This window comes from Trichechus manatus, unplaced genomic scaffold, assembly GCF_000243295.1.
Source record: "Trichechus manatus latirostris isolate Lorelei unplaced genomic scaffold, TriManLat1.0 scaffold00097, whole genome shotgun sequence".
NCBI lineage: Eukaryota > Metazoa > Chordata > Mammalia > Sirenia > Trichechidae > Trichechus > Trichechus manatus.
The window spans coordinates 8,353,131-8,367,069 of record NW_004444033.1 but is presented as its reverse complement, the minus strand read 5'-3'; the positions used below and the strand labels follow the sequence as shown (position 1 = coordinate 8,367,069).

At 40.3% G+C, this 13,939-nt stretch overlaps 1 protein-coding gene across 4 annotated transcripts in view; it reads right to left on the bottom strand.

Annotated features, from left to right (window-relative positions):
- Positions 1–13,939, bottom strand: part of EXOC4 (exocyst complex component 4) — an 830,578-nt gene that overhangs the window by 306,118 nt on the left and 510,521 nt on the right. The window contains exon 11 of one of the 4 annotated variants that reach the window (XM_023737129.1): positions 7,941–7,980. The exons of the other annotated variants lie outside the window; for them this stretch is intronic. Within the exon in view, the coding sequence (XP_023592897.1) occupies positions 7,947–7,980 (34 nt within the window). The 3' untranslated portion in view covers positions 7,941–7,946. Of the gene's footprint in view, positions 1–7,940; positions 7,981–13,939 lie in introns of those variants that run through there. 4 annotated transcript variants of the gene reach the window in all.

Here is a 13,939-nt window from a genome sequence, read left to right as displayed (position 1 = left end):
CCTGGATTGGCTTCTTCCTTTCCCATTTGGTAAATTCCATTTTCACGGCCAATTTGCTCTGTGAATCCGTAACTCACCTGTCTCATCTGTCTCACCTCCTTTCTCTGGGCCTCCACACTTTCACTGCAGTGTGCATTTCAGAGGATGGGCCCGCCGTCCCTTTTGCCCAACCTAGTACTTCAAAACTCGGAAGGTTTCGGGTTTTAGAAGATGGCATAGTTTCTACTCTGACACACATGGGGTTGCCACGAGTCAGAATCGACTCAGCAGCAACTTTTTTTTTTTAGTTACTGCATACCATGGAATAACTCCAACAGAGTTTGGGGTACCCGTACCTATTGCCGTTGAGTCGATTCTGACTCTTAGCAACCCTATAGATCGGGATAGCATCTCATAATCACACGTATGAAGAGTCACACTAAGTGGTACAAATAAAGACCATATTTCATATCATATCAGTCCCAGTCTAGTGTTGGTGCCAGATGAGTCTCACAAAACAACTTTCATTTCTCAGAGCTTTTTGGAATTTGCAGTTGTGGATAAGGAGTTACTAACTAGTCTCTTATAAGTTTTCCCAACTAGGTACGACATCAAGGTCAAGAGATAGCTTTTTCTTTTTTTTTTTTTTAAAACCCCAATGCATGGTATCCAATGTCTGGTGTAGTGTCTAACCCATTATTAGCAAAAACACACTTGTTAAGTAAATATCTTATTAAATCTGCACTGGCTACAGCTTGCTTTTGATGTTTACAAGCAAGACTATCAATAAGATACTAAGCACTATTACAAGAGATCGAATTATGGTTTACATTAAAGACTGTCACAGAGAACAGCCATTTTAGAAGACCACAGACGTATTAAAGAGATGCAGATAGCCTAGTGTTTGAGAGAATGGGCTCGAGCGTCAGAGAGACCTGGGTGTGTATTCTAGCTCTGTTGGCTGTGGGTAATGGGCAATTTGCTTGAATTCTTGAAGCCTCAGTTTCCTCATCGATAAACTGGAGATCACTCTAGTATCTACTCATACAACTATTATGAAGAATAGACAAGGATAATACTACCAGCCGCCATCGAGTCAACTCCCATTCATGACGACCTCATGTGTATCAGAGTAGAACTATGCGCCATAGGGTTTTCATTAGCTGATTTTTTGGAAGTAGACTGCCAGGTCTTTCTTTTGAGGTGTCTCTGGGTGGACTCAAACCTCCAACCTATCAGTTAGCAGCTGAGCATGTTAACCATTTGCACCACCCAGGGCCTTCTAGGCAAGGATGTTGTTGTTGTTGTAAGGTAGATGCCAGATTTGTTTGTTCTTCTGGCAGTTGATGGTAAGTTCAATATTCTTCACAAATGCTAAATGCTTAGTTAAATAATACTATGATCATGAAATAATTACAAGAATATCTATAAAGTTTTTACTGAAACAGCTGCATGAGGGATCAAGGTGCATTTCACCCAGTTTTTCCAAGCAGGGATCTCCTCTTCCCGACATATGATTTGGTCCCTCATCTCGGCACAGGTGGATATATGTAAAACACAGCAGGTGAGGTGGGTGCAACAAAGACGCCCGCTGTAACTATGTGGAAATTGGCTCCGCTCTGGAAAAAAGGGTAGCGGGTAGAATTGGAGTGTGAGGCTCCCTGTGGTGACTGCTAATGGTCCTTCAAACCTGGAAGCTAATTCTGAACAAAAATCAACTCCTTTGGATAGTAAACATTCATGATAAAGGGAAAAGTTTAAAACTGTTTCAGATTTGCCTTGTTATTAGGAAACAGGATTAATGGATTGCATTTGGAGATTTTTTTTCTGTTCCCCTCATTAGAAAATAACTAAAAATTTCTCTCAAGTCTTTTTTTTTTTTCTTAAGTAAATGTTAAGTATCCCCCTTAGTTGCTAATAAAAAGAAGAAGAAATCATGTCCTTCTATGTGCTACATGGCTCAAGGCACAATGTGCGCAGACAGACCTCAAAATTGGAATAAAAACCAGACACAAGCCCAGGACAGAAAGAAAGATCTGATGGATCAAAAACATGTCTGTCCAAAGTCTTTGAGAAAATGGTACGTTAATTGGGACTGAAACTTTCCATTTTCATAGCCTAACCACTGGGCATGGTGGCTGGCAAATTTAGCTGCTATCAAATATCAAAATTTGGCTTTCTTCGGCAGTTAAAGAAAAGCTTTCAATGTTCAAAAAAACATATTTTTAAACAACTCTGCACCAGGCTTCAGCGAGCCTCTTTACATGCTTCCTCACGTTTAATCCTCACAGTGTTGTGTGGTAAACACTAAATTCAGATGTGGAGAGTGATGTTCCGAGAGGCTGAATAACTGGCCTACGGTCGCACAGCCTTGCATGTGGCCGACCCAGGCTCTGGTGTAGCAGATGTCAAAGCCCATGTGCTTTCCATTCTCACTGAAGCACACAAAATGTCCTTCCCCAGGCTGACCTCCTAATTCATTCTGAAAGACTCAACTGAGTGTCATAGCCTCTAATATGACATCCTCTTTTCTGTGTGCCCATAATCTGCTGTTTACATTTCTTCCATAGCACCTACCACAATACTCTGAAATTATCTATTTACTCATCGGACTCATTCACTAGACCATGAGCTCTCTGAGAGGCTGGGCCAGGCCTTTTTCCCCTCTTGTACCCAGTACCTGGTATCTAGCAGTCGATCAAAAAGTATTTGAAGCAAATATATGCCCTAAATTCAGCATCACAGTTTAGGGAATTCATTCTACTGTAATCATGTAGCAAACAGATACTATTTTCCTGCACGCCAAGTACAAATTTCTGATGATAAATGGGAATCCCTACTTTCTCAAAAACACTGCAGCATTTCCATTTTGCCAATTAAAGTTCATCATCTAACCTTGGCGATAGCTTGAATGTGAAAGGGAGTTTTGACTACATTTAGTTTCCTAGAGGAGAGGTAAACTGGATACAGTCAGCTGCTGCTGCAGATCCAGAAGACTTATCCATAGGATTTTATATATACTAGGGACTCTGACCTAAACAGTTGCTTATCACCTGTTTTCAATTGACACTGGGGGAAAAAAAAAAAAAAATGGTCCAAGACAGCAACAATATTCTTATGAATAGCACATTTTCTTGATTAAAAAAACATCAATAGTGGCCCATACTGATCATGGAAACCACATTATTAAATCATCTGGAAAATGACTCCGTATTTTTCATTCTATCTCATTTCCAACTTCTTAGTTTTGCCCTTCCCACTTAAAAGCATCATTGCAAAATGCAACGTGCTTGCTGTTTCCCACGTAGGGTTTCTAAGTCCTCTTCCTTAGGTCTTAATAATTCCACATGGGTTTTCTCTTATAAGAAGATTCCTTTCCACTCATGACAATCACGTCTCAACTCTTCAAATCATCACCTGAGGAAACCTTTCTAGATCAGTCTATGGATAAACTCTACTCGATGCCCCCAGTCACTTCTCTATTCTATTGATGCCACGCATATGATTTTGCAACTACTGATACCTTTCACTGAATCTAGAATTACACAATTTTAGTGACGTGTCTTAGTCATCTAGTGCTGCTGTAACAGAAATACCACAAGTGGATGGCTTTAACAAAGAGAAATTTATTTCCTCACAGTAAAGTAGGCTAAAAGTCCAAATTCAGGACATCAGCTCCAGGGGAAGGCTTTGTCTGTCAGCCTTCTCATCAATCTTCCCCAGGACTAGGAGCTTCTCGGTGCAGGAACCCCAGGTCCAAAGGACGCACTCTGCTCCCAGCACTGCGTTCTTGGTGGTATGAGGTCCCCACTCTCTGCTTGCTTCCCTTTCATCTCTTGTAAGATAAAAGTTGGTGCAGGCCACACTTCAGGGAAACTCCCTTTACACTGGATCAGGGATGTGACCGTTGCAAGGGTGTTAAACAATCCCACCCTAATCCTCTGACATAAAATTACAATCACAAAATGGAGGACAACCACACAATACTGGGAATCATGGCCTAACCAATCTCTGGGGGACACAATTCAATCCCTGACAGGAAGAGTCTACTAGACTATAAGACTCTTTGAGGGGAGGGCTGTCTTACAGCGCCTTCATCTTTAGAACCGGCACCAAGTCTGGCAATAGTGGGCACTCATTAATGTTAGTGAATGACACTGAATTCAAGATGATGGGTCAGTAGTTTTTTAATTATGCACCTCAGAATTATACGATTTTTCAGGATATGACCTGGAAGAGCACAGAAGGACCTTGCACTTTGGAGAGAAGTTACACCTTTATCTGTTTTCTTAAGTTTTCTATGATTTCATGTAAGATTGCATTGAAAAAAAGATTTCCCATGGCTAAAGAAATGTGAAAAGCATTGATATTAGTAGATCTTCTCTCATTTGTTAGCATGCTCCTTCTCTTCTAAAAGACTAGAAGAATATGTCACGGGGAACTCAGTGTGTGTGCCCAATAAGTGTAAAAAAAAAAAAAAACATGTACTCATGTATACATAAAATAAAGGCCACTGTTTAATTGGAACTTGGAACCTACTATAAATTAGATGCTTTGAATATGTTATGTACTTTGGTCTTCCCTCTAGCCTATATAGCAGGCATCAATGATAGCCCCATTTTATACATAAGGACCCCGAGGCTCAGAGAAGTTAGCAACTTACTTCAAGTCTAATCGGTGGAGGAGGCATGATTTCAACCCACGTCCATCTGCAGCCAAACTCATGCTTTTAAGACAGAAAAGAAAGTTTTTTATTGTGAAGTAGGGAGCGTAAACAGAGAATAAACTGCAAAATTTTTAAATTGGAATTTTTTAAAACTAACTGAAGAAAAATAGGTAAGAGTCAAGTCCTCTGAATGGAAGCAACTGTACAAGCAAATAAAAGGGGGCAAGTATGTAAATAAGAGTTCTTAGCTCATCACTAAGATCAGAGAGGGAAATTTCTAAAAAAAGATCTAGTGTTTGGCACAGACTGGGTGAAAAGGGAAACCTATAGAGGTGGAAGAATTTTGAACCAGAGAGGATGAAGAGAATGAAATGGAAAAGACCCAGCTCTTTTGGGAATCTGATTTTAACTCTAATGAAAGTTTTTCTTTTTCTTTTCTTCCCCAACCCTGAGAAAGCCTATAAGTATACTAAGGGTCTGGGTGAGTGATCATAACTGAATGACCTGGGCAATCTGACCTTAAACAAATACTTTAGAGAATTTTAGAAATATAATTAGAAATCAGAAATGTAACTAGCAAATAAGAACTCTTATCTGTTGTTTCCCTTCAATACACTTTAGAAGGTGGGTTGCACTTGTTGGGATTTCGAGAATCACTGTCAAGGACTAATTCTCTCCCCTTCTCCTACAGGGTAGGGGATAAGGAGGTTCAGAAGGGCAGGAAAGGACGGCAGATGAGTCATGGGTAGCATCAGTTGGTGGTTTTGCAATGTTGACCCTTTTAATTCCCAGTTGCAATTTGATATTGAAACAACTCCATTAAATTTTAGCCAGTCCAAATTTCATTGAGGTAGATAAATATTTTTCACTACCATTCTAATGAAATGTCATTACAATTTTTTAGGAAGCATATTAAATTGGAATTTAATTTAAATAGAAAGCAAGTTGCTTTCCTTTAAAGAATTACACTGTTGCCTGTGTTAAGCAAATATTAATTAACACAAGTACATACAGTTATAATTAGCAGGGAATTTAATTAAACAAATATGCCAACATAACCAGACGCATGACAAAGTAATTGTAATATGCCTTGCCAATGTGTTCCTTCCCACTTCATAGTTCTTACATAGTAATTATAAAGCTATCTTTTTTATAAGCAGAGAAGTTCTAAATAGGAGCCTCCTAAAAGCCACATTTGAGGAAAAGAGAGCAAACAAAAGAAACCTTACTGAAGGGGGAGCACCGGAGAATTCAGTCAATTATTTCTTCAGAACTCCAAGTACAAGTTCAGTTGAGTTTGATTCTTTAACATCATCTGAACTTTGCCAGATATCATCCTCACTTCAGTTTTACGGGGCTGTACCCCTAAGCTGAAAGGAGCCCTGGTGGCACAGGGGTTAAGTGTTCAGCTGTGACCAAAAGATCAGCTCTTCAAACCCATCAGCCTCTCTGAGGCAGAAAGCTGTGAGATTCTGCTTCCATAAAGATTATAGCCTTGGAAACCCTATGGGGCAGTTCTACTCTGTTCTGTAGGGTTGCTATGAGTCAAAACTGACTCCACGGCAATGGATTTATCCCTAAGCTGAGCAGTGCCAAAACCACATTAAAAAAAAAAAAAAATTCTGCTTTTACAAAGTAGTACTCTGTTGTTTAGAGCCGTGGTGACGCAGCAGTTAAGAGCTCGGCTGCTAACCAAAAGATTGGCAGTTCGAATCCACCAGCCGCTCCTTGGAAACCCTATGGGGTAGTTCTACTCTGTCCTATAGGGTCACTATGAGTTGCAATTGACTTGATGGCAACAGGTTTGGTTTGGTTTTTGGTTACTTTGTCCTTCACAAAAAAGCAAGTCACCTAGAAATCATATGCCACCCATACACTTGAAACTAACTTTGTCATTACTTCAAATATCACCTAAAGGGAAAATTAAATGGCAAATATGTATGCATAAGGATATAAAACTTCTTTCCTAATTATCTCTCACAGGAAATCTACTCTTTTGGGACTAACCCACTGCCGTCCAGTCTATTCTGACTCATATCAGCCTATAGTTCAGAGCAGAACTGTTCCATAGGGTTTCCAAGGAGTGGCGGTGGATTCGAACTACCAGCCTTTTGGTTAGCAGCCAAACTCTTAACCACTGCACTACCAGGGTTCCCTTTTGGGACCAGGAAGTATTTTTCTCTTGACCTGAAAGTCTGAAACCAAACAATTTCCAATGGCAATGCCGCTTCAGTAAAAGATTGTTCTCTGGGCCAAGTCCTGCAAGCCCATGGCATGCTGGGGTGTTCCTAACAGGAACAAATGGATCATCCCCACCATAGAGACCCCAGAATGAAATACTCATGGCTGCCTCTTACAGGAGAGCTTCATGTATGTTTTGACTGGATGGATGAACTTCTTGGAGCGCATCTTCTCTTCTCAGAGGGATTATTATTTTTAAATTGTGAATTTTCAGGGCAGCTTTTGAGAAATTTCGCCAATTCTAATGCGAACACTGCCTTGACATCTATCTGACATTTGAAAACTACCTAGAAATGTGGGAAGTGGGAAGAGAAGCTGAAGGGAAAGTGGGGAAGGAAAATAAAGCAAATTAGTATTTATTCACAATCAACCGTGTGCCTGGCACCTTGCTGATGAATTTACCTGTAATTTCTCATTTAATTTTCACAACTAACCTTAAGGGAGGCAGTATTGTCACCATTTAACATTAGAGACAGGGCAAAGGTCACAAGGTTAAGAAACTACTGAGCCACAGAGATTTTTCTGTGTTTCCCTGAGGTTTATTTCTATTTTTTATGGCTACAGAAATCAAAACGAGTACTTTTGAGAGGTTTCTTAGTTGTTAAATCCTGGGGCTGTGAGGGCCACTAAAAGCCAAAATGTCCAGTAGAAATCTGTCAAAGTGCTTTCGCACAACTCTATTTTCTCTATAGTTCTCTTCCCAAGTTTCCTTATTCGATGAAAGGATTATAATCTCCTCTTGAAAGTGTCTGGTGTTACCATTTTTTCTGCTAGGTACTCAGATAACTTCTCTTTTGAAAAGCATTAAAATGCAGGCAATCCTGCATAAGAGTAACTATAGCCAGTAACATTTATTAAGCATTATTCTAACACTTGTGTATTAACTCATTTAATCCTGCCAACGACCCCATGAAGTTGGAACAATTCTTACCCTCATTGTACAGATGAGCAAACTGGGACATCCAGAGGTTAAGTGATCTGCTTAGGTCACATGGCTCGTAAATTCAGGAAGCCAGGATTCCAATTCATGATATCAAAACTGTGCTCTTCACCACTCAGTTCATCCAAGAAACCAACATAACTGAGCATTTATTCTGTGCCAGAAAGGAAAGGCCCAGTCCTGAGTCCTCGCAGCAGACATGTTACCACGCTAAACAAACTGTGCTCCCAACTTTCATTTGTCAGAAAGCCAGATGACTTACAAAGAGATTAAAACAAAAACAAATCCACTGCCATCAAGTCTATTCCAACTCATAGGGACCCTACAGGACAGAGTAGAACTGTCCCATAGAGTTTCCAAGGATTGCCTGGTGGACTCAAACTGCCAACCTTTTGGTTAGCAGCCATAGCACTTAACCACTACGCTACCAGGGTTTCCTGCAAAGGGATAAGCATTTATATTTGGTACTTAGTCCTGTTTTAACCAAAACTCACCACCACTCCTAACAGTTTCTGCCACCTGGTTCGGTGGCTTCGCTAGACTACCCAGGTTGTGGTGGGCGTTGCAGCGGTGGCTACCTGTGGACTCCAGTAACTTGTTTTCTCACAGAGGACATCTCCCCAAAGGGGATTCTCTCCATCAGAAATTCTCAAAGTGTGGTGCCTGGACCAACAGCATCCACACCACCTGGGAACTTGCTAGAAATGCAGATGTCCGTGTTTCTATATGGACTTGCTGACCTGTAGCTGGGGAGATATTCTGACTTTTTAAATTGGTGTCCAACAAACACTTACTTTAAATGTCCTCTCTCATTATAAAAGAATACATGATGACTGCAGAACACAAGGACAAGTGTAAAGAATAACCACCGTCAGTGTCTTGGGTATCTTCTTCATGTCTTTTCTCTTTCTACATTTATAAACAGCTTTTTACATACTTAAGATCATACTGTATATACTATTCTGATACTACTTTACTCACTTCTTATATTTTAGACACTTTTCGGTGTCACTAAAAACATTTGATAAATATCACTTTCATCACTACACAACACTACATTCTGTGGCTAGAGCATGGTTAACGTCCCATCCCCCTACTGCTAGAAATGTTTCCAATTTTCTGCCGTTAAAACAAACTTCGAAGAACATATTTGTGTAGAAATATTTATTCAGATATTAGTGTACTACCTTGTTATAAATATCTAGAAGTAAAAAACATTGAGTCCAAATCTCTCCATACTTACTGTTTGTATTAATCAGTACTCCCAACACCAGAGCACAAGGCTACGGCTGGCTTAACATCTGACGAACGTAAGAAGTTATGTTAATTTGTAGTTTTGGGTTTCTAGTAATGTCTAACTTCTTCTATGTTCATCAGCCATTTATGACACTTTTGCACACATCAGATCTCATTTGTTGATTTTATTATTTAGGTTAAGTCATATGAAATTGCCCTTTTGTAGGTATGATATAGTTGAAAATCAGTAATTTTGTATGATTCAAACTTAATAGTTTAACTTTCAGGATTCTGAACTTGCTTCACTACCCCTATGTACCACTTCTACAGTGACAGAAAATTCAGTTTATTTAGGAAATAGGACATATACATGAAAAGAAGAAAAAAATACCTGTCACTGGTCTCAACACCATCCTGAGTTCCACTGGTGCTCTGCCTCCTCCTATAACTCAGGACCCAATGGGATTTTAAAATGGATAAGATACAGAAAGGGCTATACATTGAAATGACCAGCTTGAGAGAGCTGAGCTCCTGGAGGCAAGAAAGAGCATCCATGGATCTCTTCATGAGCCTTTTTCTCCCTCCTTCTTGGAAACCTGTAGTGAAGTCTCACACGAGGAGGAAAGTCAGTGTTTGCTTACTAATCTGTATCGCTATAAGTTGAACAGAGAGGTGGCTAGGACTGAATTCATTTCTCAGCTATTACGTCAATCAACAAAGTTGATGGCACATTGAAAAGTAAATAAAATACTTACTAGGCAGTCAAGTGGGATGGGAAGAGCAGTGAACTTCTCTTTATCTTTCAGACACCCAGGAGTCTAGCCCTAGCTCTGTCATCTAAACTAGCTGTGGGACCTTCAGTGAGTCAAGAGCCAATCAATGCGTCAGTTCACTCTTTTATATAAAGAGATAGATGAGAAGAGCTCTAAAGTTTCTTTCCAGTTCAATTGCCAATGAAGGCATTGGCAATTGGATAATGCTATAGGCAACCTCTTTTGCTTGAACTCTGGCAATAGTACATTTTATCAAGGGGGACTCAGCAAATCTTTCAAAATAGGCTCCTAAGGACCCTTAAACTCTCACATATGCTAGAAAATATGAGTCTTTTTATGAGTTCCATGAGCCTGTTTCAAATGCTTCAGAAGAAACAGTGTTATCCAAGCTAATTAAATCATTTCTTCTGTGTGCCTCTATGCAATTGTTGGGATTTTTCCAAAAATGGTCCTCAGGGTATCTTCTGCTTACACTGTTTTGTTAAAAAATCCAGAAGTAAACATCAAAAGAAAATGCTCATCTTCTTTTAATACTTCTTAATCAGGAAAGGTTGAAACCCCAGTAGAGTTATTGTTAATACTAAATTCTTAATTTATCGGTATTTTTGCTCTCGCACTTATCACCGATAGGCTGAACGTGTGGTAATTTTGGTGGTGAGGCTGCTGTCTTGTTTTTGCCATCAAGTTGCAAGGCTGGGTACTGCAGGTCACATAATGATGAAAGAAACTCCAAGAGATGATACATATCTGCTTCTTCTGTTATAATTTTGTTGTGTCAAATATTGCTTGATATAAGGAGACCACTTCCTAGGACCTGGAAATATTTGTTACCCAAAACTTTCTGTTGTTAGATAAAAGACCCCTTTTTAATTTTCCTGACAAGACATTAAACATGCTGTGCTACGTTCAATTTTTTTCCTTTTTTAAGGAAAGAAGGTTTTGTAGTGCAGTGGAAGCTATCAGGGAATGAAAATCAGGAGGCTGGGGCTCTGCCTTTGTGACCAGTGTCTTTCCTGGATGAGGCCTAGAGTGGGTCAAGGTCAGACCATACAGGCGGACGGGAAGTGGTCACCAGAGGAGGAGAGAAAGGGAGAGAGCACTTAAGGTGCCAGCCACTCAGGTGTGGTGCAGTATCAGGGTAGAGAAGGATGAGAAGGAGACCTGTCCTAGAAGACATAGGATCCTGAGATTTGAAGGGGACAGGTGTCCGGTGGTGTTATGGCCCACTTCTCCTCCCCTTTACTCTAGGACTAACATTCTATTAAGGGAAAACACTAAGATGGTGTATATCCTTCCATATCCCATCCTGTCACCAAGACAATATTTTGAAAAAGTTTCTATGTTTATTAAGAGTATTATACACTATATTCGAATGTAGCTACCAAACAAAAACACTACACCAAAATGCTATACTCTTCATTAAAAAGACTAAATGACTGAATTGCTGGGCGGAGGGCTGTGGGGACCATGGTCTCGGGGAACATCTAGCTCAATTGGCATGACACAGCTTATAAAGACAATGCTCTACATTCTACCTTGGTGAGTAGTGTCTGGGGTCTTAAAAGCCTGTGAGCGGCCATCTAAGATACTCCACTGGTCTCATCCCTTCGGGAGCAAGGGGAGCAAGGGAGAATGAAGAGAACAGTATACAAGGAAAAGATTAATCCAAAGGACTAATTGTCCACAGCTACCAAGGCCTCCACCGGACTGAGTCCAGTACAGCTAGATGGTGCCCGGCTACCACCACTGACTGCTCTGACCAGGGTCACAACAGAGGGTTCTGGACAGAGCTGGAGAAGGATATAGAGCATAATTCTAACTCACAAAAAAAAAAAAAGACCAGATTTACTGGTCCAAAGGAGACTGGAGAAACTTCAAGAGTATGGCCTCCAGACACTCTTTTAGCTCAGTGGTGAAGTTACCTCCGAGGTTCACTGTTCAGCCTGGGAGTGTACAGCCCCGTAAAACCAAATGAGACTAACGAGGTACAGGAGTCCAGTGACAAGGGCCAGAAGGCAGAAGGGCGACAAGGAAGCTGGTGATAGGGAACACAAGGTTGAGTAAGGATATTGTTGATGTGTTGTGAGATTGTTAACCATTGTCATAGGGCAACATTTGTAGTAACTGTTAAATGAGAAACTATTTTGTTCTGTAAACCTTCATCTTAAGTGAGAATAACAGCATAATTGGAAGAGCATAGTCAATGTCACTGAACTGTGCATGTAGAAATTTTTGAAATGGTGTATCTTTGGCTATGTGTATTTTCACCAAAAAAAAAAAGGTTGAGAAGTTAGAGGGTTGATATGTTGTGGGGTTGTTAACCAACGTCACAGAACAACATGTGTACTACTGTTTCACAAGAAACTATTTGTTCTGTAAGCCTTTACCTGAAGTGCAATTTTAAAAATAAATAAATAAATACAGACTAAATGAAAAATGGACAGGTCCTTCCAAATGCATCTGTTATACAAATTTGCTTTGACTCGAAATAGTTTACTATGTTCATATATATTAGTAACGCAGTTTTACCATGAGCTCTTGGAAGAGGGTAGCTGCATTACACAGAACTAAGCATCACAATAGTATGTAGAAAGGAGAATTTACTTCCTCGCGGTTGTACCTTAAGGGATTTTGACTTTTTCTGACGTTTTCACCACTGGTCAGACTGGCGCTGACTTGCTGAGGCAATGATTGATTCTACCCTGAATGCTGCTCCTGCTCATTTCCTGCATCCCTGTGTCTTCTGTTTTCATGCTAGAGGCTACTTCTAGACCAAACTGGAAAGCAGATGAAGTCCACCTTCACCGCACTTCCACTTTACTTTCCTTCCACTTACCCCTTCCTGAGGCTCTGAGCACCCCAACACCCTATTCCTCTCCTGCAGTCTCCGTCAGAACTCCCAACTCCTCAGGGCCCTTCTCTCAGCTTGCTGTTGTGGAGCACAGGGATCAGCAGCGAAGTGATACTAAGCTCAAGTACCTGCTGTCAGCTTTACAAGCACTGTTACACAGTGGTGGCAAAGAGGGGTAGGTGGCTCTGGGGTCACGCGACCAAGGTTTGAACTCTGGTTCTGCCAGTTACTTGTGTGAGCATGAAAAAGTTATGTAATCCTAGGAAGGCTCCATTTCTTCATCTGTAAAATGAGGAAGCTCATTTCACTGCTGTGAAGATTAAAGGAGCTAATAAAAGTCCTTAGAACAGTGCCTGTCACGTAGATAGGCCCCAGGGCTTAGGAGGAGCTGTTCCAGACTGCTTTGGTGTCACTGGACAAACAAATATTTAGCTAGACTCCTGATCCATGAATAGCTTGTCTTCATCCAGGTCTGCAGGATTCCAGGAATGTTAATATAAAAGGTTTTTCCACAAATAATGAAAAGACATCTTATGATGGGATTATTGTTTTTTTAACACAGTTTTATCAAAGTTGAGATTTCATGGCATAAAAGCCTCTCTTAGAAGAATCCACCAAGCAGTTTCGACTTCAAGACTCCTCAGGGAAAGAGCTGTCTGACAGTATTCTCTCCCTTCTCATCCTGGGCATTTCCAAAGCTGAAGCTTCCTCATGACCCCACTTTAAATATCGGGATCACAAAGCAAACATAGTCTGCATCTTAAAAAAATTAGACACTTCACAGTTTTTGTTTTTTGTTTTTTTACCATTTTCTTTAACGCAGCAGAAAAATCCTGAGCCATTTAAACGTATCATAAAACTGCAACTTATGTTCAATGGCCTACATTCAACTTCCCATCATTTCCTCACTGTAATCGCATTTTAAAGCAGGATCCACTATCTTCACATGTAAGAAGCGGGCCCTGGAAGAGTGGCCGCATGTGTATTAAGGCAAATGTTAGCATTCGTTTATCCTCTTACACACAGAAAACGAAATCGCGAACAACCAATTTAACAGACGTTCTAACAACAATGTACAGTGAAGCTAGGGAACGTATTTAGTCCTTCAAAACGTACTGTGAAAAAGCAGCCAGCCAATCATGGGCTTGCCCATTTTAAGCTCTCATTCTAGAAGCCTGATGCTAACATTTGCATGTATTGCTCTAAAAGTCACCATTTTGTACTATAATTACGATGACTCTCTTAAACTAAAT